Genomic DNA, 27,331 nt, shown 5'->3' with positions numbered 1-27,331 from the left:
GGGACTGAGGGCTGAAAAGGGATGCCCCTCCCCCCCTCAATAAACCATGGGAATTTGAAAGACGACGGAGTCTAGGCACGAAGAGGTAAAAATCAGATCCAGCCAAAGGGGCCCAGGGAACTGTCGGCTAGGGAAATGGTGGGGTGGGGAGTGGAGATCTCACCTGGAAGCCGAGGAGGCCCGCACCACAGTCCATTTTCTGAGCCATGGCTCCTGTCCCTCTGGCAAGAGCAGAGCCTGGGCGGGGGGGGGGGGGGGGGAGCTGGGCGTTATACTACAGAGGGCAAATACGAAGGACCGAACTGGGGGGGGGGGGGTGTCTGGGGGTTGACTGTGGGGGTGAATGAGGCGCTGAATGTGAGGGAAACGGGCTGGATCGGGGTGGGAAAAGTGAATGGGTGTCAGGATGGTGGTTCTGAATCCTGAGAAGCTACTGCCGGAAAGAAGCTTCAAATCAGGGTTCGGAAAACCAGTAACAGTTCAGAATCCAAGGGGAATGGGTTAGGACTCGCATATGGTAAAATTGAATGGAGATTTCGAATCAGGAGGAATCGTATGACAGTACAGATTGAGGTCCAGAAATCTGTGGAGATTTTTAACGATGGGAGGGGTTCGGAGAGCAAACAGAGGTTCTGAGTAAAGGAGGGTCGGGTAAGGGGTGTGAATCGGGGTTCGGGGAGTGGAAGGGGAATCAGAATCCGGGGTAAAGGGATCGAAATGAAAAATGGGGGGCCCGCACCAGGGGGCAGATGCCCTGTCTGGGGGCTAATTCTCACCTTGCCTCAGGCCCCAACCCCAACCCCCTCGTTGCCTCCCTTCTTCACGACTCAGAGGATCGGGATTGCAGTGATCGGCTCTCGGCAGCCGCACCCTCTCCTTGTCCAGGAGAAAATGCCAGCGCGGCAGCTAAGAAGACCCCGCCTCTCCGCCTAATATACCACCCACCGCCTCAGATAGTTGTGCGCATGCGCAAGAACTGACCGAGCAAATAAAAGTCCCGCCCGCTTCCCCAACAAAAGCTTCGTCCTGAACATCACGGTGCGCATGTGCAGTGGCAAGGAATCCCGCCCCTTTGCCAACACATCACCCCACCACCAACCAGGTCGACAGTATAGCAGGGTCCCACCTCTTTCCTCAATATCCCCTCCCCCAAACAGATGCGCGGCGCCTTTAGGTCCCACCCCTTGCCCCACACCGGCCCCCAACCTTTTCCGCAATGCGTCTCCATTCTATCCCTTCCCTCTTATGGCCCCTCCCGTCGGGTCGGCATGCATCGCCACCCCCTTGCCTAGCACCACTTAGGTCACTGTTAAGGAGGTGTCTGTGTGGGGTCTCTAACTGCAACAAGTGCTAGGCTCCTGCTAAGCTTACCTACTTTGGGACCCAGGAAAAGGAACAGACAGAGAGAATACACTGTTGGAGATAGAACAAGTCTGCACCTGACACACAAATCTATATGATCCCCCTCAACAGATCCCAGACTCCTAAACATTGGATTCCTTCCAGCACTTTGTGCAGCTCCAACCATGCGCTTATCTTGTGTGCTAGTGAGATGGGGAGGGAAGGGCACAGCTTCAACATCACAGCACAGTCTGTGCTGGGGCTTGTCTTCTCACAGCAGCCCTGGAAGGTGGGTGTCAGCATCCCTATTTTATAGGTCAGGAAGTTAAAGCACAGATACACTGTATAAACTAGACAAGGCTATAGAGCCAATAAACAGAAAATGTAAAATGCGGGCCAGGGCCTTCTTGACTCCAAAACCCACGTTCCACTAGTTTTGGCCTGGGAACTGAGGCACCCTCCCCTCTTCAGGTTGAGTGACAGATTTCTCTCTCTCTCTCTCTCTCTCTTTCACACACACACACACACACACACACTCCCTGCCCTGTCAACACCTGCCCCAAAGAAGCAAGGTTTGTGTTCTCCAAGACTTAAGCTTATGCTCTGCACACAGAACACAGGTAGAGGCCCTTAGTCCCCACCCCCTCTATGTGGTTCCATCCAGGTGTGGGGATTGTTCTTCAGGATTCACTCCCTACTCTGTCAGGCCTCTCCCTGTGAGTGGCACAAACACACTGCCCATGAGGCCTTGCTGGTGCCCACTGGAGCGGCCAGGACAATCAGGCATTTGTGTGCCTGACCCATGGCAAGCCTGGATTCAGAGTAAATGTTTACCCTGGTTCCTTCCAGGCTTGGGTCCTCAATTCCTGGGATGGACTGCTGTGCCATTCTATCCATAGCTGTGTGAGCCTGCTCAGGTCATTCCACTTCTCTGAGCCAGCTTCTCAACATGCAAAATGGGAAGCACAAATAGCACTGACTAGAGTCCGACCCAAGGACACACACGCTGCTATGCTTCCAGATGACTGGAGAGTCAGAAAATCATATACAGATGTGAAATGACTCAAATTGAACTGATAACTTTCCAAAAATCCAAGGCAGATCTTTGTACATTTCACATTTGTTCTGGCATCAGCTCCAGCCAGGAGTCTGCATATGAAAGAAAGCTAATGCTAGAAAGGATGGCAGCATTTGGTCCCCAAAGGCCAACATCAATTCTGCCTGGCTGGATGACTTTCCTCATCTGTTGCATAGCAACCTCCCCTGTCAGCTGCCTGTTTTTTCTCAGCACTTCCTCTGTAAAGTGTCTGCAGTGGTACGTGATCAGACTCAGGAAAGAAGGTCTGAAACACCATTTTGAATGCTATCTGCTTCTGTATCTGTATCTCCAGTCTTGACTTGGCCTATGAATTCTAGATCCATAATCCAACTGTCTGCCTCACTTCTGCAATTGGATAACCCTTAATATTTTCAAATTGAACAGGTCTCAAACTGATTCCTTTGCATATATCCTCTTCCTCAAACACAGTGTGTTTCTCCTTTAGTCATGCCACTCCCCCAATTAGAATAAAAGCCTTTTAGGGAGATGAATTTTTGTTTTATTCGTTGCTGTATCCCCTGTATCTACAATGATAACTGGTATATTTTGTATGCTAAAAAATGTTTGTTAATGAATGAATAAATCCCACCATCCACCCTGTTGCTCAAGCAAGAAACCTGAGAGGCATTTTTTTTTTTCTTTCCTGTGATGAATTCACTTACTTTTCCTCATTATACAAATAATGCATATTTTTCATTAAAAATTTAAACATTACTCAAATATTTTAGAAATTAAGTAAACATCACTCCCAATGGCACCACCCTGAGATAACTGCTATTAAGATTTTGATGCTACCTTTTCATGTAACACTCCATGCGTATATATTTACATAAATGGGATTATATGTATGCTATAAATGTTTTAAATTGCATTCTTTTGCTTATTGCCTCCCATTCCTTTCACCTCTACCTTCATCTGCCAAACATACATTTTAACAGCCATTTTTATATTTTTCCATGGTCAAAAAGTCATTTTTTACTGTTTTACAAAATTAAGATCATATACACTTTAAATGCATCAGAGTTATTTTATTAGTTAATGCTAATCTACCAAATTCATTCTTTTACATTGCTGCATAATATTCCATGACAGGGATGTACTCCAATGTAGTCAACCATTTCCCCACTGATGGTCATTCTAGTTTCAGGGGCACATACATACAAACATTGCAATTAGATATTTGTTACATATATTCTTGTATTTTATGTTTAATGTTTTTCATTCCTGTGACCAGATGCCTGGGAGAAAGACTGGCATACTCTACAGTGCTTGGTAATATGAAGACTTTTCCAACTTTTTGCCAATGTGATGTGTATTTTATTGGTATCTCCTCTGGTTTTAATTTACATTTCTCATGTAAGCAGTGAAACACATATTCATATATTAGTGGACTGATTAGATTTCTTTTGTAAAGTAACTGTGCAAGTCTTTTACCTATTTATTTTGTATTGTCTGTCTTATTTTTTGGACTTCTTTATACAGCCTTACAGATGCTTATTGAAAACCCTTAGGACTAGATATATTTCAATTATTTTTTCACATTTTAGTAAGGAAATACTATGTATATAATTTATATTACATAACAGTTCGACATAAAGGCCAGATATTCACTTTTTCACATTCTCTCAACAGCCAAGAGAACGTGGTGTAGGATTTACCACTGTGGTAGGGTCTTGAAATTTTTATTTATTTATTACAGTGAAAGGATACTGATTTTAAATCAACAAAACTAAAAAGTGCACAGGAAAGACTCCATGAGAAACCAGGCATAAGATTCCGTTGTCTTTTCTCAGTGGAGTTGTATGGCCCATGCTCAAATCTCCCAGTGAGGTATGTGGCAACCAGGGAAGTTTGCCTGAGCTGGGATTTTAAGGGGGCGGGGGTCAGGTAGGCATGGGACACTTGTGTGGCTGACCTTAGTTACTCGGTCTCCAGCCTGTGCAGAGGTACCACAAGGTCACAAGCCAATATATAATACCACAAGGACCAAGGCCCACTATAAATTACATTGTTAACGTAAACTATCTGGTGTGGCCCAAGCCCCAGGTGAACAAAAAGTCTAATCAGGCAGGATATTACAAAATTAGAGGTTTATGCCCCAGGAGCTTGTCAAGAGCCAGACCTTTATTTGGAATGTACAGACAATTTTGTTTTGGAATGCCAGGGTTTGTATACCCCACACACCTGTGGAGTCAATTCTTTTACTGCATAAATAGTCACAACTCCAACCTAACAGTCTGTAAGGAGTGATTCAAAGATGCAATGATGGAATTCAATGCCATATCTGTAGCCACAAGAAAATCCAGTTTCTAGGAGCGGCATTGGTAGCAGGGTCAAGGGAAGCATCTAGTATCCAGTGTCAGTGGTAGCAGTAATGGGAGCCACCCCTAATAATCATGGCATGATTTTTGAAATACGGCTGGGTCAGATGCTCTTAACAAATTATTTTATCAATTCTACTCTATTTTTTTTAACTTTTTGAAATAATGATAGATTCACAAGAAATTGCAAAGATAGTAAAGAGTACCCCTTCAGCCACTTTCCCCAATGTGCACAGTTATAACTATAATACAATATCAAATTCAAGAAATTGGCATTGGTATGATATACATGTCTAATTCTATCACATGTGGAGGTTTCTATAGTAATCACCACAGCAGTCAAGATACAGAACTATTCCACTCCCACAGATTTCCCTGTACTACGCCTTTACACTCACACTCATCATCCTTCCCTCCACTATCCTTAACCCTTAGCAGCCATTAATGTGCTCTATCTTAGAGTTCATTGATTCATTCTTACATCATATTGTTCTGCTGTTGAAGTAATCTACTGAGGTTTTTAAAAAGTTCATTTATTGGATTTTTCAGTTCTTTTTTATGTTTATTTATTTTTGAGAGAGAAAGCAAGCATGAGTGGGGGAGTAACAGAGACAGAGGGAGACACAGAATTTGAAGCAGGCTCCAGACTCTGAGCTGTGAGCACAGAGACTGATATGGCGCTCAAACCCATGAGCAGTGAGATCATGACCTGAGCCAAAGTCAGACATTTAACTGAGTCACCCAGGCGCCCAGGATTTTTCAGTTCTTAAATTTCTTTTTTATTCTTCATTATATCTTCTATTTCTTTGGAAGATTTTGTTTCCTTTGTTTTAAAATTATTAAACATTTTTATTTATTTTTGACAGAGAGAGAGAGAGAGAGAGAGAGAGCGTGAGTAGTGGAGGGGCAGAGAGAGAGGGTGACACAGAATCCAAAGCAGGCTCCAGGCTCTGAGCTGTCAGTACAGAGCCTGACACGGGGTTCAAATTCACGAACCATGAGATCATGACCTGAGCCGAAGTCGGATGCTTAACCGACTGAGCCACCCAGGCACCCTGGAAGATTTTGTTTCTTTGTTAAAGAGTTTCTATTTTTCCTTTAGTTCTAAGAATGCTCAAACTGCACATTGAAACACTTTTAGGATGGCTATTTAAAATCCTTTTTAGATGATTCTAATTTCTGTGTCCTCTTGGTGTTGGTGTGTATTGACTGTCTTTTCTCATTCAAGTTGTGATTATCATAGTTCTTAATATAACGAGTCATGGGGCGCCTGGGTGGCTCAGTCGGTTAAGCGTCCGACTTCAGCTCAGGTCACGATCTCGCGGTCCATGAGTTCGAGTCCCGCATCAGGCTCTGGGCTGATGGCTCAGAGCCTGGAGCCTGCTTCCAATTCTGTGCCTCCCTCTCTCTCTGCCCCTCCCTCGTTCATGCTCTGTCTCTCACTGTCTCAAAAATAAATAAACGTTAAAAAAATTTAAAAAAAAAAATATAACGAGTCATTTTCAATTGAATCTAGATATTTTGCATAGTATGCTATAAGGATCTGAATTTTGTTTAAATATTCTCTTTTATCACATGTGGGTGGAAGTCCACATTCCCACTCAGCCTCCACTGACACCTGAGAGCAAGGGGCTCTTTGTTATTGAGGGCTAAGTACCAGCTCCATATTAAAGTTTTACTAGTATCAGTCTGACTGCAAGAGGCCTGGGTACCTAATTACATGGTAAATGTCTATCATTTTTAGTGCTGGGTGGTGATTTTCCACTAGGCCTTTTTTTTTTTTTTTTTGACATGACTTCATTGGCTAGGGGCAGAAGCATCTCATTATCATCTTTAGGGATGGAGATCGAAGCTCCCCACATGGTTTCTGGCATTGTGGTGACTGGGCTATTCCCACTCCCCATTTGCCCTTCTCTGACACTCTGTCAGAAGATTAGAGACCCCATTACAGGCTGGCAAGGGTGGAAGTATAGGGTCTGTATATTGGATTTTGCTGGCAGGGATAGGGCCACAGTTCTCCCTCTAATATTTAGCTAGAGTAGAGCAGTTATTGTCTATTTTTTTTTTGTCTTCTTGTGCTGTCTTTGTCTTTTAGATATGGAAAGAACAGAGGTATGTTGAGGTTTTCTTTTTTTTTGGTCTATGTCCTTTGGTGTTTCCAGTTTGCAAGCTTCTTCAGGAGGTGATCTGGGCTATATGAGGCCAAAAGAAAACCCAGGGAACTCACCACTATGTTATTCCTTGGAATGCAAGTTCCCTGGAGAGTATGCCATCTTATCTATAACTTTCAAGGTCTTCTCGTGTTTGGTTTATATATAATGCCCAGGGGAAAGTACATCTATGCCATTTACCCCTTCCTGCTGGAAGTAGAAGTCCTCAATTCTGGTGTTTTTAAAAAAGTACAACTATTGGAATTTCTAATGTACAATCACACTGTAAGAAAGATAACTTGATCTCTTATTTTACAATATATACAGCACTTATTGTCTTATATGATTTGCTAAAACACAAGGAACAATTTTGGGTAATAATCTCAATAAGGAACATCCTTTCCTTTTTCCTGAAATGATTACCATTTCACCATTAAGAATGTTTATTGCTTTTTTATAAGTAGTTTTTAAAATCTTATTTAGTAGTTTCTGTTTATATTTTACTTAGTTATTCATAATGTTTCCTCTCCCTCATTCACAAATCTAATCTATCACCTACTCCTGTTGACTCTACCATTTTAAGTATACTTTAATTCCACTCTTTTCTACAATCATATTGTTAGAAGGGAGCATGAAAAGAGGAAGAAATGGAGAAAGAAAAGTTGAAAAGAGGGGAGGAAGAGGAATAGATGGAAGAAGGAAAGAAGAAAACAGGGATAAGAGAAAAGATGAATGAAAATAGTAGTTGCAAGTAAATGGAATAATGAAGATATGGAGAAATAAGAGAGTAGACAAAGAATAGATATTAAGTTGAAATAGAAAAAGTAGGAGGAAAGAGAATAAGGAAGTAGAATGTAGAAGGAAGAAGAGACATAGGATGGAAGAGCATGAGAGGGAGGTGGAAGGAAATAGGTTAATAAGTAGATGAAGAAAGGAACATAAGAAAGGAGAAGGAAGAAAATAAGGAAGAAGGGAGTAGTGGAAATAAACAATAAGGGAGAAAAGAGAAGTGTTTGAATAAGAGGGACAGAGATAAGAAAAAGAAATGATGTGGAATGACACCTCATTAGTGGCAGATTTCATTCTGCAGAGAGAAGAATGTTGAATGTAAGGAGTTCCTCTTTTTTCTCCTCAAATACCCAGTTCTCTTTATATCTGATACCCATCAAAGTGCCAGAAGTCATTTCTCACATGATGTCACTCTTGCCTTGAGGTAAGACCACTGTGGTTTTCAATTAGTAAGAGCCATGTGTCCCATGTTTTGAATAGATATATTTGTTTGGAATACTCAGCATTTATCACGTACTCTCTGCTGCTGGTCGTTCATCAGGTATGGATATTATCTGATGAATTCAGGTATACAGGAAATATGTTTTGTTTTTCTCTGTAACTCAATTTATAAATTCTATTTCAACTTCCCAATCCATTGAGTGGTTAAAACTCAATCTTCAGCAGTATGGAGTTCTCCTTATGACCCTTTGAGTGGTTAAAACTCAATCTTAAGCAGTATGGAGTTCTCCTTACGACCCTTTCTTTGGGGTTGTGTCTTAAGTTATGGGACCTTAGTGTCAAAACATCAGAATGGGTGATAACTGTTGAGTATACTATATCCATTCTGGCATTCATGTCATCTCTGGTTTACCAATGTCTGTCCAACCAGGTAGCTGTTGAGTTAAGCGTCATTCATTACTACAAAACCCTCTTGGGGTCTTACTCTCTGAGAGTGTCATATACCATTCGTATACATGGGAAATATTCTGCAGCTCCTATCATATGCTGGGGACTCTTTATCTCTGTGATGTTGTCTTTGTCTAACATATTCTTATACTCCTATGATACCCTGAGCTGAGAGACACTATGCGGGGAGGCCTAAAGCTCAAAATCCTTATAGACACCACACAACTATTTTTATTTTGTAGTCTTGATCTCTCCTGGCCTTACCCAGGAAGTGAAGCACAAGGCCACATTGCTAGAAGATCTTGGCAAACCTACCTGGGGTTTCTTCCCACCCCTGAAATACAGGGCCTAGGTTTCTCTGGTTTTCAGGAATCCACAATATCTACTGACTCCTTGTTTCATCTCTGCTTTTCTTCTCAATACAATCAATGTGAAGAACAGCCTTGAAAAGAAGTACTAAAACAACAAAAAGCTAAACAAACTAAATATCAATGACTTTTCTTGGACCCAACAGGGAAATGAGGTTTCAGAACAAACCACCGTCCTGAAATCATGAGGGATAGGCAAATCCAGAGTCACAAATGAGATATGCTTACCTGAAACAGAAGCCACTAGAGCTATAAACTTGTAGGGACACCTAACTGATAATTTTGACAAGGTGCTGGAGGCTGAATGTGGACTAGAGTGAAAGTGAGAAACTCTCGGGAGTGCTAGTCTTAGGGGCAAACACACTTTCACGGGGTTTATTTCCAGGAATCTCACCAGGTTCTCACAGTGCAGATCCAAAAAAGACACCCTTGTGGCCCTGGCAGGAAGAGGGAAAGAGTCCTTTTGAATATCCTTATGAAGTATGCCCAAAGCCTTTTCCATAACAAAGGCCTACTTCCCAGGACAAAGGACCACCAGAGCCTTGTTCCAGAGTCATGTAGGAAGGACATCCTTCTCACTCCAGCCCCCTCTAGCTTTCCTATCTCACCTAAGGTAGGGGCACAGAGAGGGGGACTACACAAGAAAAATACCTGTAAAGGTCACAGGCCCACTAGAACTCTGAGACTTAATTGGAATATTATAAAACACTCCCTTTTATACCATACCACCACACCAACGGGGCTTAAGTGTATTAACAGTGGGTTATAGCTGAATGAGCTGCAAGACAAAGACTCTCTAAGGAAGTCCAAACTCAGGAAAGGAAACAAAATGAAGGATCCAAGAAGAATATGGAACCTCTGGCACCTAATACTAAAAGAAACTTTAAACAAAGCCCAGCTGCTAGCAAGATTGACACTAGAGACCAATCTATCTCAGTTCCTATTACCTAATACATCACGTCCAGCTTTCAACAAAAAATTAGAACGCACGCCAAAAAGCAAGAAGAAAAATTCTGAAAAGACAAAGGAAGCATTAGATTCAAATATGACAGAGCTGTTTGAATTATCAGACAGGGAATTTAACACACTGTAATTAATATGTTAAAGGATCTAATAATAAAAAAGCAAACATGCAAGGATATGGGTAAAGTAAGCAGAGTGATGGAAATTCTAAGAATCAAAAGGAAATTCTAGAAAAAAAATCATAACAAGTGTAGAATGCCTTTGGTGGACTCATTAGTAGATGACACAACTGAGGAAAGCTTAAAGGTAGATTAAGAGATAATTCCCAAACTGAAAGTTAAAAAGGAAAAATAACTTTAAAAAATAGAACATTTAAGAACTATGGGATAATTTCAAAAGATGCAACATATGCATATATGGAATGCAGAGGGAGAAAAATGGGGCAGAAGAAATACTGCAAATAATAATAGCTAAGAATTTTCCAAAATTAATGAAGGCAACAAATCATAGATCCAGGAAACTCAAATAACACCAAATAGGTAAATACTAAAAGATTTACACTGAGGCACATCATATTCAAACTGTAGAAGACCAATGACAAAGAAAATCTTGAAAGAAACTAGAAGAAAAAAGTATCTTACTTATAATGAAACATGGATAAGAATTACTGAAGGCTTTTCATCAGAAATCATGTAAGCAAGGAGAGTGGAAGGAAATATTTTAAAACATTAAAGAAAAAACACACTGATGCACACTTCTTTTTTTAAGTTTATTTATTTATCTTGAAAGAGAGAGAGAAAGAGAAGAGCCTCATGAGTGGGGAAGAGGCAGAGAGAGAGAGAATCTCAAGTAGGCTCCACACTGTCAGCACACAGAGCCTGATGTGAGACTTGATCACAAACCACATGGGATTATGACCTGAGCTGAAATCAAGAGTCGGATGCTTAACTGACTGAGGCACCCATGTGCCCCTACATTTCTATATCTAGCGAAGTATCCTTTAAAAGTGAAGGAGAAATATTTTCTCAGACAAACAAAAACGGAAGGAATTCACCACCAGTAGATCTACCCTACTAGAAATGTTAAAAGATTTTCTTGGGACAGAATGAAAATGGTATAGGGCAGAAACTTGGAACTACATAGACAGGAAGCACATTGGAAAGGGAATAAATGAAGCTTACAGGAAGCACATTGGAGAGGGAATAAATGAAGCTTTCCTTCGAAGAGGAAATCAAAACTGCAATTACCGATATTCTGTGGTGCTTTAATCAAAGGAAATTTATGCAATACATTTTTCCATTGGATGCAATACAAAAGAGAAGTATCTCAAGCATAAACATATATCAAGGATAAAAACAAAAGGATGGAATAAGTTATGGCATACAATAAACAAAAGATGATGTATTAAGAGCAGACATAATACTTTAAGCCAAAACATTACTTTAGATGAAAAGTTCACTGGATAATATAAATAATATACAAATCATAATTTAACAGATATGCAAGAAGAAATAATAAAACCAAAATCATAGCATGAGACTACAACACCCTTTTCTAAGTCAATGATAGAATAATCCTATGAAATAATGGGTCCTTCTTGAAACTTCTGCATAGGTACTATATACATTGAGACCCAAACATAAAACATTATGGTGCTTCCTACTGGGTATCTATCAAAAAAATACAAAAACACTAATTCAAAGGGATATATGCACCCCTATGCTTATTGCAGATATCCAAATTATGAAAGCAACAGCCCACGTGTCCATCAATACATGAATGGATAAAGAAGATGCAGTGTGTATATATATATATATATATATATATATATATATATATATATATAAAATATATATATATATATTATATATTTATGCTATACAGAACAAACTGATGGTTACCAGAGAGGAGGTAGGTGGGGGAATGGGTGAAATAGGTGATAATGATTAAAGAAAATACTTATGATGAGCACAGACAATGTATAGAATTATTGAATCACTATATTGTACACCTGAAACTAATATTACACTGTATGTTAACTATACTGGAATTAAAATGAAAAAAAAATTAAATTACAAAAACATTATGGTGGTTCAAAGTGAGCACTACAGAATTCTTAAATCCTTCTTTCACGTTTTCTGGGTGGGAGCTAACTTAACTTTATTAAATTTTATTATTATTAAATAATTATTATTAAATAATCTCCTTTATTTGTATATGTGTAAGAATTTTAAAAGAAATTTTAAAGTATGCCTACTAAGTGGCTATGCATTGTGATAAATTCTGGGGAAACAATGATGAGCAAAAACACGTGCATTACTTATTTTCAAGGACTAATGCATCTCAGTCAAATGGAAACAAAACTGAGTCCAGTTAGACTTGCACAAGTTTAAGATACTTCATTGAGTTTTCGATGCCAATTTGCAACATGAGAGCAGGGAAAGTACCATCTCAAGATTACATCAAATTATCTTGGCATAAACTTAAATAGGTTACATCTTCCATCACAATGAACAATTCCTTGTTCCCTTCCAGTTAATTCCTCACTCCCATAACCTATAGCAATTAACATTCCATTAAAAAGCAGAAGATTATCAGAAGAGACAAGAGGAGGAAGCCTGCAAGTAGAACCTCCATGCAGTTTGAGGGTGTTTGATATTTCAAATCTTACCATATGAGCCTTTGTTATCTTGTGACTTAGAGGCCCTCTGTCATGTGCACTGGAAAATCCACAGGTATATCTGAATGTTCTTAGATACCTAGGTTATGACTTAGCTCCATATGTATCTTCAATGCTCACCATCAATATAAAATTTATAAACAACCTAAATTGAGAATCATGAAACATTACCAACAACTGTAACAGGTAGGGAGCTGGACTTAAGTCATCACACACTTCAGCTTATGGCATTTTCTGATTTCATTTTATGAAACGAGGATCAACTGAAAAACACTGGGAAAATGGTCCATACCAATTCCAACATTGCACACACACCTCTCCACATGGACAATGATAATTAATATGCTGCACCTGAGATTGTTTTTAGCGGATAATGTTACATAACAATTATTCAGACATAAGATTTCCCAAGACATTAAAAAGCCTTTGCAAACTTCTTTATAATTATATAATATCCCATTATATAAATTTACCTACTCAGCTGATTAACAGGGTGTTGCTTCCATTTATTTTTGTTCGTTAGATTATCACTGTGGTGATTTTTTTCCACACAAAGCTCTGTGCATATCTCCAATTATTTCCTTATAGCATATTATTAGAAATGGAATTACTAGGTCAAAGGGGTATAAACTATTTTAAGGCTGTTATTCAATACCAAAATGCTTTCCAGAAAGTTTTATCAACACTAGTAATGCATATGAGTTCACATGTACCCTTGATCATATTAAATATGTTTTAAAAATATCTTTCCTGGGGCACCTGGGTGGCTCAGTTGGTTAAGCGTCTGACTTCAGCTCATGTCATGATCTCACAGTTCATGGGTTTGAGCCCCACGTCAGGCTCTGTGCTGACAGCTCAGAACCTGGAGCCTGCTTCGGATTCTGTGTCTCCCTCTCTCTCTGCCCCTCACCCGCTCATGCTCTGTCTCTCTCCGTCTCTCAAAAATAAATAAATGTTAAAAAATGTTTTAAATAAATAAAAAAAATATTTTCTGATTTGATAGGCAAAATATTTAATTGATTTAAACTGTATTTTATGATTAATGAAGGGGAACACACTTACAATGTTCTTTAGTCATTTCTATTTCTGTGAGAGTTCTTTAAATATTAAAGATATTAACCTTCCGTCTATCATATTTGTTGCAAATACATTATTTTAGGTTGTGGCTTGCCTCTTAATTTTGTTCATGAATTCTTGATCAAGGAACACATGCAAACTATTACTTTCTTTTCCACTGTCATTTACTCCATTCTTTAAAAAATGCTAGGGGTGTCCTTACCTATTCAAAAGCCAAATAAATATTCATTTTTATGGAAAGTAATTCATAAATGCATACTTAGTGCCTAAAATAATCTATGCTTCCTCAGTAACTTACCTATGAAGATTTTGTTCTTAGTGGGGAATTATGCAAATCTAAATTGTTCTGATGTTTAAACAATGGCAGAAGTCTATTTCTGTCATTGCAGCATGAAGAAACAATACAAATTTAGCAGGATATTGAATGTGACTTTTAAACTCAAGTCTCACTTGCTCCTAAAGGCTTTTCTACATTGACTGCATTCCTATAGGTTCCCTTCACCATTTATTCAACTATATTGAATTAACATTTGAACTCTGGTTCAAAGACCCACGATCACTACATTTGTAGGGTTTATCTCTACTGATGAATTTTCTGATGTTAACAAAATATGAAGCCTGGCTAAAGCTCTTTTTGTTCTTTATACATGTTTTCTCACCATCATAACCTTTTTAGTGATTTATAATCTCTGAAATTGGGTAAAGCTATAAGCCTGTGATCCACACCATGGGCTGCCTGTCCTATGTATGGGTTCATTCTCATGTAGGACATTGTCGGAGATTAGAGCACAATTACCCTAACACTTACTATTAGTCTTGGAAGCTCCCTGGCTTGGAGCCAAGTCCTGTATCTATTGCAAGCCTTAAACATCCATCCTTTGAAAGGAGGTTAATCTCCTCTTTAACTTTATTTTTATATTCAGAAGTTTCTTAAGTATGAAGTCATGAAGAGTTACCCTTGGAATATGTGTTCATACTCCCTGTGATCCAAAATCTTCTCCAAATCCCTGATTTTGAATGTTTCTTGTCTTGTTCACACTCTTCCTCCTCATCTTGATAATGAAATTTTTAGAAGTAAAACTGTCACTTATATCTGCAAGCTCAAGGGAAAAGACAGGAGGAGGAGATAAAAGGAAAAGAAAAAGAAAAGGAAAGGATTATCTAACAAGTTTCCACCACATATCTTCCTAAGAGGCAAGCTAGGGACTGGATTTACCCTCCAACATGACAAAAACACTAAAAAAGGGACAAAGGGACAAAGGGACAAAGATATGAAACCATTGTTTTTAAGACATAGGACATCAGTCAGTGAAAAATAGTGATTCCTGAGAGATGAAGGGGGCGGGAGATGAGGTGAGCCTTTACAACTTGGGAGAGTTTCCAGTTTGTGGTGCAATGAAGGAGAATGCAATCAGAACCCAGAGGGTTTCCTTTGTTGAAGTGACAGAGATGAGATCCGAAAGACCAAGGTGGCTAGAGTTCAGAGAACAGAATACCAAAAAGCAGAGAGCTGCACTTAAGGAGAATTCTGGAGAATTTTGAAAGATTGCTATCAAGTATTCAGCAGAAAACTGATCACTTAATACATATAAGGAAATTATCCAATACTGGGGAAAGAACCACCTGAAAAGATTAGAGGAAACAAGTGTCAGAAGATCAAACAGGTCTGGGGATCATGCCTATTCCCACCTGTTCCCACCATCCAGCACAGAAAAACTCATAATTCATGAGGTATGGGGTATTGAAAAGGGCCTTGCCTCAGTAGTCTGGAATAATTAGCTTTATGCAAAACACTGCTGTGGCCCTGCCTAACAAATCTTAAAAGCAAGACTCAAAAAAGATTTAACTGCTACCAAATAATTACATCACATAATAAACCTCAAGACGATGTATAATACAAAAATATCTAGCACCAAAAGGTAAAAAATTTACCAAAATTTCACCAAAATGTAAAATTCAAAAGGTAAAGTTCATAATGGCTGGCATTCAAAAATAAATAAGTAAATAAATAACCAGGCATGTGACGAAACAGAAAAATGTGACCCATCGTAAGGAAAATAGATAAATAAATAAATAAATAAATAAATAAATCCAAACTGATCCACAACTTACATAGAGGTTATATTTAGCAGACAAACTCATTTAAAAAGTTACTACAACTGTGTTCCTTATATGCAAAAAACTAGAAGAATGGTCATGTTAGGTAGAGAAATGAGACATATTTAATAAGGTGCAAATCATGTCTAATAATAAAAACCATAATATTCAAAATGAAAAATTCTCTGGATGGAATTAACTAGTAAAGATTAGTGAACTTGAAGAACACATAACAACAGCAAATATTCTAAATGAAATAAAAATAAAATACATTTTAAAAACAAATAGAGCATATGAGTGCTTTTTTAAATGCCATTTCCTCTTCTGGGGATATTCTTCCTCCATCCCAACCATCCATCAATCCTTCCACCAGTTAATTCTGAATCTGCCTTCTGGTCTCTGTTCAATTGTCACTTCCTCCATCACTGGCCTTCCAGGGTAGGTCAAACCCTCTTTAAATCTATTCACAGAACCATATACTTCACAACACTTCTGACAATGTCAGCCTCACAAATGTTTGGGTCTGTGATTAATGTCTGTCTTTAATAACAAGACAGTAAGCTCCATGAGGGCAGAGAAAACATGGTTATTTTTGTTTACCATGGTATCACCAGCATCGGAAACTGTGCCAGTCTTATAGTGCCCCTATACCCTGAATCCTGCCTTTATCTGTTACCCATGGGATTCTGATCTTTTAATTGTACATTGTCTCCCATATTTGCAAACATTCTCCTTTTCTACTGGCTGCATCCTACCCAACATTCTTTCTTACGAAATAAACCTTGATTTTTATTATAGGTGACAACATTCTCAGCCATAAACTTACATTTCCCAGACACCTTGCAGACAGTGGTGGCCATATGTGACATTTCTGTCCAATGGATATAAGTGGAAATTGTTGGGTAAGATTTTTTGGAAAGCTCCATATAAAGGAGACTAATTCTACTGACAAGGTATTTTGTCCTCTCCTCTTCCTTATCCTATCTGGAACACAGAAATGACGGATGGAGTTGTAGAAGGCATCCTACAACCATGAGGCACCTGAAAGATGGGAGCCACATGCTAAAGATCATGAAACCATGTGTGAGAGGCCTGAGACATTGATGAAATCATGGAGGCCCTGGACTTCAATTCACTGGTTTTTAGATAAGATAAAATATCCCCTAATCATTTTAAACAATTCATTTTCAGATTTGTTACTTATATATCCAAATGCAATTCCAAATGCCCATCACAAAACATGAAAAATTTCTGTCTCTCTCATTCACTCTCACACACACGGTCTTTAACTATTTTATTCACACATGATTCCCTCTATGACTTATAATGACTATGATTTATGACTTATGATCTCTCTACACTGTCCCAATTCCCCAAACTATCCCACGAGCATGCACACTATCTCTATTACTTTCATTTTTGTATGTACAGTCCTATCCTGTACTATCACATACACAATGTCTATACAGTACCATGACTCTCACTGTCAAATACAACTAGTTCTAATCATCCCCCCACTGTCACACATACCAACATCATTCACAATCACACCTACAATCACTCAATCCCTACACTAACAGTTTCTAACCACACCCACTATCATACATAGTCCATATCCCCACTATAAAACCTTCATCATCTACCAAATTTTTCCCACATGCTCATGCCATCTCCCTATCATACACACTCACAACCAATACCCATGTCACCTCTACTGTCACACACATACTCTTCCTGTTCCTCACTGACATACGAAACTCTGCATTTTCCCATCATATACTTTATTCAACAACCCCAGACACTCATGATGTCCACATTCCAAATTATCACAACGCTTTTCCATTTCCCCTTATCACTCATACTCACTGCACCTATCTGCTCCCAAAAGTAGATACACTTCTCATTTTTCCCAGCATCACACACACAAACACTAACCCTATCACTTCCACTATATATCTGTCTTCTACCAACCCATAAACTTTCCCCATTCCACCCACTGTCTTTATAAATCCTCCTATTACTACCTGAAATACCCCATCAATTTTTAAACACAATAATCCCACTCTCTCATTGTGTCCTTTCCCACTATTCTCTCTCCCTCCTCACATTCTCACACAAGCACACACACACACATACACACACACACACACACACACACACAATTCTCATCTTCCACAGTATGACACACAACACTGTGACCATAACTACCCATTATCACATACATTCTGATCTTGTCCTGTCACTATTATTCACATTGCTCCCCTTTCATTTTCAAAGTGACTTCATACTATTCTCCCCCATTATTCACACTGTCCCCAATGCCATGACTATCACACATACCTTGCTCACATCACTCCCACTATCCCACTGTCATTCAATACTCTCCCTATCTCTGCATCAAACACATGGCCCAGATCATCTACAATTTTACACATTGTGCCCATCCCTGAAAACTCCTCATTTTCTCTTTTCTCCCTTCCATTGTCCCCAACATGTGGATATTACATGAACTCAGATAATATAGAGAAATTTCTAACCTGAAGCCTCATTTCAGAACTCTAGTAAGTAGAGGCACATATCATGCTCAAAAGGTACAATATTTAGTATTCCTACTTGGCAAATAGTTGTGAATGGATTCTTTTTGGTACATTTGCCTTTAAGCAGAATTTATTCATATTTTGTTACAGCATTTAGATGAGGCTTTTTTAAATACTTCGCTGATGTATCTTTAATTATGATCTATGCAATTAAGCTCTCTGCACTGTACTTAAGTCTTCCTAAAATATCCTAATAGCTTTTTTTGTTATAGCAAAATTGTGATATTTTTGGTCCTGAAGAGACAGACAGCTTCAAGCAAATGGCAATACTGAATTTATCACTGAGCTGTGTTAGAGGGAACACTTAATCTTTACTTCTCATGTTTCCATGTGGAAGAACTTCAAGTAGATTAGCACTCCTTCTTTTCTGCCCAAGTGAGGAAGAATGAGTTGTAAGATTAGTATGTTTGAGAGAAATATCTGAATGTACTTGGCTCAGGCCCTTGCTCTCTGCTTTTCTCCCAGGAGTCTGAATGCCTATAGAGAACATGCATTCTGATCAGCTCCTTGCCATGCAATAAGGGGCCTACTTTTGGCCTGGAGTCTCTGTTTTTCAGCATTGCTTGTAATTGCCTAGGTAAGTCTGCCTAATTCTGGAGTCCAGCATTAGAGAGTCCACACTAAAACCATCTTCTCCAACCATCTTTATTAGTAATGAAGATGATACTTCGGTCTCCATCTATCTGATTCTTAAATTTATATTTCAATTGGTTCTGAACCTAGGAAGGGAAGACAAGTGTTTTTTTATTGGTCCTTTATAATTCCCACACAATGTGGACCATTGAAATCATGGAAATTCTCTTTACTGGCTTTATCCAGGTTTTAACACAGAGGAGTTTCCAAGTGAAGTTTGTTTTTGATTAGCACTTAGACAAACACTTGGCAGCAATTAAGATTAGGTCTAAGCAAGGAAACTGTATGTCCACCACCTGGAGGCTCCCAATTCCTCTGGATTAGGGAGTCCAGAATGTGAAGTAGTTACCATTGTACAGTAGGTGCTACCTAATTAATCAGGATGGTGGGGAACAGGCACCAACTGGACTTATCTTCCTTGGCCATACTGTTAAGTCCTAGGAGGGTGAAGCCAAGAGCTCTGTCATGGGATGGGACAGCAAATCTTTATATGGAATATCGGGATTTAGATATTCATCCAGATGTATGGAAGCCTTATTAAAGAAAGATCAATGTGAACCATTTCTTAAGGCGTAAAAAACCTTTTATTTTTTTAAATGTTTATTTATTTTTGAGAGAGGGGGAGCTAGCAAGACAGGGGCAGAAAGAGAGGGAGACAGAGAATACCAAGCAGGCTCTGTGCTGACAGCGCAAAGCCCAACACAGGGCTCAAACCCATGAACTATAAGATCATGACCTCAGCCTACATCAAGAGTCAGATGCTCAACCAACTGAGCCACCCATGTGCCCCGGGGTTAAAAATCTTTTAATAAAAAACTGGAATTTAGTTTGATAGGATACTCATGTTAACAGGTTCTCTGAAAATTTAGATCTAACAGTCATTTCAATTCTTTCTTTTTTGCTTGTTAGCTTTGCGCTAGCTTTTGAGCCCTTGCATACAAACTTAAATATTGTGCTTGTCTGCTCTCAGTTAAAGAACAGCATTTCAGAGTACAATTTGTGTCCAAGGTGACTAGGCCCAAATCTTGGAATTTTCAGTTCTACACTGGGACAATCAGTGTTGTAAAGAAATGCCAACTGTTCTCTGGAAATACAATGGTGTGAGGTTTAAAATTCATATGTGATATCTTTTGTATAGAACACTTTTCATACTTACATACAGTTGGTGTTCTAGCGGTACTGACCTAAATACGCCTTTTTCAATCTACATCAGGGCTTACAAAGTTATCATTCATAAAAACAAACATATAAACAAAATTATATCTTAGCAGTCAAAGGGAAATAAAACTATTAGACAAGATATGTGAAGACCTGACTAAAGGGTAATAAAAACCACCTAAAGAAAGTCAAGTACGGCACACACATATCAAAAACTTTCTGAAAGCTCAAAGTTTTAAAATGTTTTAAATAGGGGCGCCTGGGTGGCGCAGTCAGTTAAGCGTCCGACTTCAGCCGGGTCACGATCTCGCGGTCTGTGAGTTCGAGCCCCGCGTCGGGCTCTGGGCTGATGGCTCAGAGCCTGGAGCCTGTTTCCGACTCTGTGTCTCCCTCTCTCTCTGCCCCTCCCCCGTTCATGCTCTGTCTCTCTCTGTCCCAAAAATAAATAAAACGTTGAAAAAAGAAAAAAAAATTTTTAAATGTTTTAAATAAATAATAAAATGAAAAATGATGGGTCACTAATGAGCTCTGAATTATTGGACTAGAAAATTAAATGCAAGATTTATACCAAATCACTGAAATAATGATAAAATAATAATAATAATAATAATAATAATAATAATAAAGGAACAGAGTCAATGAGGGACAAGATATTTAGGGACCTACCATGTGAATATGGGTGGGTGGATTGTGGAGTGAGAAAAAAGACTTGGGAAGAGAAGTCATATTAAGAAAATGAGAGAAGAAAATTTCCCTAAGCTAAAGAAAGGGCCCTCTGAATTGCAGACAAGATTGATTTATTTATCCATTCACCCATACATCTATTAATTTATGCTTCCACATATTAATTTAATCAATACATTTAACAAGGATCTATTATTTATGTGTCTGGCACTGTTCTAGGCATTTTAGATATATCAGTGAACAAAACAGACAAAAATCCCTACCTTCACGGAGCTTATATTCTAAGAAACACTTAGGCATACCCTGATCAAATTCCTGAACTAAATAAAGAATAAAGAAAGCATTTTACAAACTAACAGATAGAAAGAAAAAATTACTTACAACAGAAAAAGTAAATTAGATGGACCATAGGATTTTCATCAGTAACACCAAACTTCATGATATAATTCACTCATTTTCCCAGAAATGGCTTTATTAAATTCTCAGAGAAGCTGAAGTCAGTTTTTGACCCAAAACCTGTTTTCCTGGAAGACTTTAATAGGGGCAATATTATCTTTTCCTCATGCAACTAGATTTGTGCTTGCTTTTCAATTTCTAAAAACTGAACAATATGTAATTTATAATATCATCTATAACACATATAGGTGATAAAACTACAAGAAAACCAAGAGGGTTATTAATACAACAGCCAGAGTAGTTGCTACCTCTAGGTGGAGGCAGATAGGTGTATGACTGGAGAAAGGCATATGCTGGGGAGGGGGGCACTAAGGTACCACTAATATTCTATTACTTGCCCTGGCTAGGGGATTTATTGGTATTACTTTATATTATTTTAAATGTAAATAGCAATTAATTAACTCAAAAAATTATATGTGCCTATCATGAATCAGGCATTGTTATTATTCAGGTGCTGGGGACACGGAAATAAATAAAATAGATAAAAATCACTGTCCTTATGGAGCTCAGAAATTATAAAAAGAAATAATAAAAATTTCTAGAGCCTGAGAGTCTACTGTGTGTCCAGCACAATAGGATACAAAGTCTGCACATCACTATGAAATTTCAGAATATCGATGATAAAGTGGAAAGCCTAAAAGCTTCTAGGAACCAGGAATGGAAATAGTCCAGAAGATTGGAGCAGAACATAAAGCTCTAAAAAGGGGATTTCCAGAAAAGCATTTTTTAGATAAGCTAACTTACTTGAGCATGTTGAAAAAAAAAAAAAACCCAGACATGATAGATATGATGGAAAAGATAGGAATATATTAAAATATGGAAGTGAAAAGCAGTTATTATCTCTAGAAATGACGAAAAAGTGTACAAGAGAAATGTAACCACAATTAACTACTTGTCTCTTTAGTGTACAGTGTTTGCACAATCACAATATAAACATTATCATTAACCAAAATACATGCTATAACTATATTAGAAGGATGAAAAAGAGAAGTGGAAGAGAAAGAGTGAGAGTTTAATCTTCATCTATCATAATGGGAAATCAACAGCTAATATCTGAAATAACTCAATAAACACTATATAGCATATTTTGTTTTACTGCACTTTGCTTTATTGAGTTTCACAGAGAGTTGCATTTTTTACAAGCTGAAGAATTGTGGCAACTCTGCATCGATCAATTCTGTTGGCACCATTTTTCCAACAGCATTTGCTGTGTGTCTCTGTGTTACATTTTGGTAATTCTCACAGTATTTCAAACTTTATTATTATTATATTTATTGTGGTGATCTGTGATTACAACTCACTCAAAGCTCAGATGATGGTCCGCATTTTTAGCAATAAAGTATTTTTCAATTAAGGTCTGTACATTGTTTTTGTAGACATGTTATTGTACACTTAATGGACTACAGTATAGTGTAAACATAACTTTTACATGCATTGGGAAAACAAAAAAAAATTCATTTGACTCACTTTATTAAAATATTCACTGTGTCGCAGTTGTCTGGAACTGAACCCTCAGTATCTCCAAGCCATGCCGGTATAGCCATATTGTTTAGCATTATTGAGATTTAAAAAAAGAAAAATAAATAGCTAATATATTTCAAAACTGGCTACTTCAGGTATTTGAGCCTGGCTGGTGGGAAAAGGTGAAGCTGAACACTATAATTTTTTGTTACTATTTGGTTTTTAAACCATATATAGGTCTTACTATAATATAGAATATATACCTTCTATACTAAAAATAATAAAATAAATACATTTTAGTTATAAAGGGAGCTATTTAATTGTAAAGGAAGGGGATGTAATGAGAACTTGGATTTACTGAAATTAATATGGCCAGTAGAACAGACAAAAGAGGTGGGTATCATATAAATGTAGAAACTGAGGAACCCTCCAATGTTTGCTCTTTTGCAGGGGGGTGTTCCAAATCGCTCTTACATTGTAGCAGTTAATGGGGTGTTTTACACTTTGGAAGTGACTGCCAGAGAACCTGGTAGCCCCAGTTTTACAGGTAGAGTAAGGCTGGGAATTATGAATCCAAATTAGTCAGGGACAGGGAAGACTGGAAACTGAAGAGAGCAAAGGGGATATTTATTCTGGGGGAAAAAAAACCTCAGACCACCACAAGAGGGCACACTAGAATGCAATAGTTTCTCTGGTTCCCCTCCTACCTTTCCCACATCTTTTTCAGCTAGGATTACACTCCCTTAAAATGCCTGTTTCTGGGATTCTGCACTACTCCCCCACCCTCCTTCTCCTTTTTTCCCCTCACTCCACAAACTTCCCTGAAGCAATCTCATTCATACCTTAAAACTACCACCTCTATGCTTGATGACCTCCAAGTCTGTCTGTAATCTCACTTGCCACACAGCAGTAGAATAAATTTCTGACTGCCTACTGGATAATTCCTCATGGACACATTGAAGGTGCTCGAGACTTTGTGTGTTCAAAATTAAGCTCATCATCCCACCTTCTGCCCCCCAAATCTGCTCCTCATTCTAAGTTCTCCAGCTCATGGAATGGCTTTTACATCTTCTCAACTAAGGTAGAAAGAAAATTTAGGATCATCCTAGATTCCTTCTTCTCCACTGACCCCTCTATATCCTGAGTTCTTAATTTCTCATATGTATACACATTGCCTTAATTCAGGCTTCAACACCTCTCCTCTTCTGTAATAGCCTCTGATTTAGTCTCCCTGTACCCAGTTCTGTCTTTTCCAGTCTATCCATTACATTCTCATCCACTGGATATTTCTTTTTTGTTTGTTTAAAATTTTTTTAACATTTATTTATTTTTTGAGAGACAGAGAAAGACAGAGTGTGAACAGGAGAGGGGAGAGAAAGAAGTCACAGGTTCCAATGCAGGCTCTAGGCTCTGAGCTGTCAACACAGAGCCAACGCGGGGCCCGAACTCATGAACCATGAAATCATGACCTGAGCCGAAGTCGGACGCTTAACCAACTGAGCCACCCAGGCGCCCCTCCACTGGATATTTCTAAAATGCAAATCTGATCCTGTTAATCCCTTGATTAAAATCTCCAAATATCTCCCCACTGTTCTTAGTATAGCATTCAAGGATCTCCCTGATCTAACCATGAGCTCCTTTTCATTACATCCTCTCTCACTTTCTATGTTCCAACTATACTTAGCTTCTTAAACATACCGTAAACATACTGTAAACAACAGAGTTGTTTCATATAATGTTTCTTTGCTCCTACCATCATTGCTTGGAATGACTGACTCTCTTCTATTCCTCAACCCCAGCAGGTAAAATGGACAACATGAACACACCTTTCAATATTTAACCTAAGCATTAATTTCTTTCTGGAGCATTCTCCCTCACTGGAATTAACTGTTTCCTCCTTTGTGTCTCTAACACATTCTATTTGTTTTGTTTTGTTTTTTTTTTTTTTTATCAAACGTGTAATATAATTTGTTTACATGTCTCTTCTACTAATATCAGCTCCTTTGGGACCAGAAGCATGTCTTATTCATATCTCTATTCAAAATATCTATTACAGTGCCTCGTATAGAGAAGATGCTTAACAAATAAATGTTTCTGATGACTAAGAGTCATCATGAGGATGTAATGTATGAGGCTAGTCTGACGTCATTCTCACATCTATGGCAGACATTAGTAATCAACCACAGTATTGTCCCCCTGCACCTCAGAATCATTCTCAAGACAGCATACTATGAAAACCTACTTCAATGTGCTGGAATTGGCACAGATATAAAATTTATTTCTCTTGCTGGAGTGTAAGCTGCCACAATGGCATGCCTCAATAATAATCAGACTTGATCTAAGAGAATTAACATGGGATTAGGTACAGTATCTTCTAAACAACCTTCGGAACAGTATAACTATAGCAATGGCACAAATAACAAAGGAATGTTGTAGCAAAAATTGGTATTGGGAGGTAAATTCTGTCCATGTGCATCCAGCAATGTCCACTGAAGAGACATTGTGTCATAAGAGGAGACAAACACCCCACATATTGGTATTCTGATTAATACTTCAGTTTTATCAACTCATTCAGAAAATATTCATCTTTATGGATCAGAAACCTAATAAGCAAAGTGCTACATCTGCGAAACCAGGTAACAGGCCTATCACACTTGGGAGAAACAATGGATCAATTTATCGTCTTCATTCCTTCTGCATCCAGACCCTCCAGGAAAGTATAGAAGAGACTAAAAACCTCTTTCTCAAATGAAAAACAATCTATCAGGGGCACTTTTCCAAGTACCAAAATCCATAATATATAAATACAATGATTATTTGTATAGAGCACATGGGGTATACTGCATAAGATTGTTCATGACCAGAAATAACTTGCCTGGAAGTTCCAGGCAAACTGGGCTGCCTGCGCAGTGAATTCGTTTCTTATTCCCACAACAAATTACCACAAACTTAGTGGCTTAAAGCAGTATGAACTTACTTTATTACAGTTCTTGAAGTCAGAAGTCTAAAATGGGTTCACAAAGCTAGATTCCTTCTGGTAGCTCTAAAGAAGAATCCATTTCCTTGCTTTTCCTAATTTCTAGCAAGTGTCTACATTTCTTGGTTCATGGCCCCTTTCTTCATCATCAAAGCCAGCAACTTAGCATCTTCCTTCCTCTCTCACCTCTGCTTCTGTCCTCATCACATCTTCTCTCTAGAACCCTGACCCTCTTGCCTCTTTCTTATAAGGATCCTTGTGATTGCATTGGGCCACCCTAACAATCCAGAATAATCTCTGCATCACAAAATCCTTCACTTAATCTATCTGCAAAGTCCCTTTTACCATTTCAGGTACACATCAGATACATCAGGTTCATATTCAGGCTCTGGGGATTAAGAGGCAGACATTTTTGGAGGTCCATTATTTAGCATACCAAATGCAGATTGTGCTAATGTTGCATCATATGATTCTGCAGAATATCATTCACACTACACACATCAATAGATACTTGTATTGATTATGACGTTTTTTTCTAACAGGTAGTAATAAAGTGTTTTTAAAAAGTGGTACCATCTTCCAATTTACACAAAGGTACCACATAAGTTAGCAGAAGCCCCATGGTCCAAAGTGATTAATATTTCAACACAGCTGTAAAGCACTGGGGTGAGGGAGGTCTGTATTGTAGAGGGTTGAAGCCCTGGCAGAACTAACAAAAATAATAGCAAACATTCACTAAGTGTGTGCTATGTGGCAGACAATGTACTAGACACTTTATATCCCTTATAATCCTTTGAATCTTTACAACTTCATGTGGTATTAATATCCTGACCTAAAAAATAAACAACCTGAGACTCAGAGAGATTATTAATGTAACCTGGGCCACACAGCTGAAAGTGGTCAAGTTGGGAATTAAACCTAGGTATATCTGGTTCTAGAACCTGGATACTTTCTGCTGTACCATGCTGCCTCCTCAGAGTGAGAGGATATAAAAATCAATTTGCTATCATTTTTTGTACCTTGAGTTTCTGGAAGTCACACCAATCTTTGAATGCTAGGACAATGACTATTCCTGTGGCAATTTCAAGTAGCAGTTCTTCTGAATACTGGGTGATAGACAAGCAACCTGTATCTATACCCATCCAAGGAGAAAATCATAGCATATACCCTAGTCTCTACTTCTTGTGGACTAGAGTCTGTTTATTTTGGCTTGTCTAGTTACAATAACTAAAATGATCTGGCTCTGTTTCTAAGGCTGTCAGCACATCTGTCTGTCTTCCATTCCTACTCAGTCATTTTTAGAATTAGACCGCTCTTCCTTACTTCCTGATGATGAACTGTCCTAGCCAACCCCAGACTCTGTGTTCTCTATACTACACCAAATTGCCTAAGCCATAAGAAATGGTTAGGATGGGCATCTGAGAGCATAATTTTGTTATTAATAAAATCTTCCAAGATTAGCGGTAATCCCTATTCAAAGGGAGTTACAGGATAAACTCTTTATAATCTTTACTCCATTTTATGGAGCCCAATGTGGAGTTTCTGGGAGTATCTATCAGATTCCAAAACTGACTAGAGGCTTCCAAAACTCA

At 38.5% G+C, this 27,331-nt stretch overlaps 1 protein-coding gene across 5 annotated transcripts in view; it reads right to left on the bottom strand.

Annotated features, from left to right (window-relative positions):
- Positions 1–27,331, bottom strand: part of MAGED1 (MAGE family member D1) — a 55,103-nt gene that overhangs the window by 5,830 nt on the left and 21,942 nt on the right. Inside the window, exons 1-2 of one of the 5 annotated variants that reach the window (XM_043570716.1) lie at positions 15,992–15,997; positions 2,089–2,092 (exon numbers count right to left, since the gene is read on the bottom strand). The exons of 1 other annotated variant lie outside the window; for it this stretch is intronic. Coding sequence is in view for 2 of the 4 variants with exons in the window: in XM_043570712.1 (XP_043426647.1) it covers positions 164–208 (45 nt within the window). In the remaining 2 variants the exon portion in view is untranslated. Of the gene's footprint in view, positions 1–163; positions 238–776; positions 892–2,088; positions 2,093–15,991; positions 15,998–27,331 lie in introns of those variants that run through there. 3 more of the 5 variants (XM_043570712.1, XM_043570713.1, XM_043570715.1) reach the window with 3 other exon arrangements.

This window comes from Prionailurus bengalensis, chromosome X, assembly GCF_016509475.1.
Source record: "Prionailurus bengalensis isolate Pbe53 chromosome X, Fcat_Pben_1.1_paternal_pri, whole genome shotgun sequence".
In the NCBI taxonomy this organism is placed as follows: domain Eukaryota; kingdom Metazoa; phylum Chordata; class Mammalia; order Carnivora; family Felidae; genus Prionailurus; species Prionailurus bengalensis.
The sequence above is the reverse complement of the archived record's forward strand: the minus strand, read 5'-3'. Positions and strand labels throughout refer to the sequence as shown.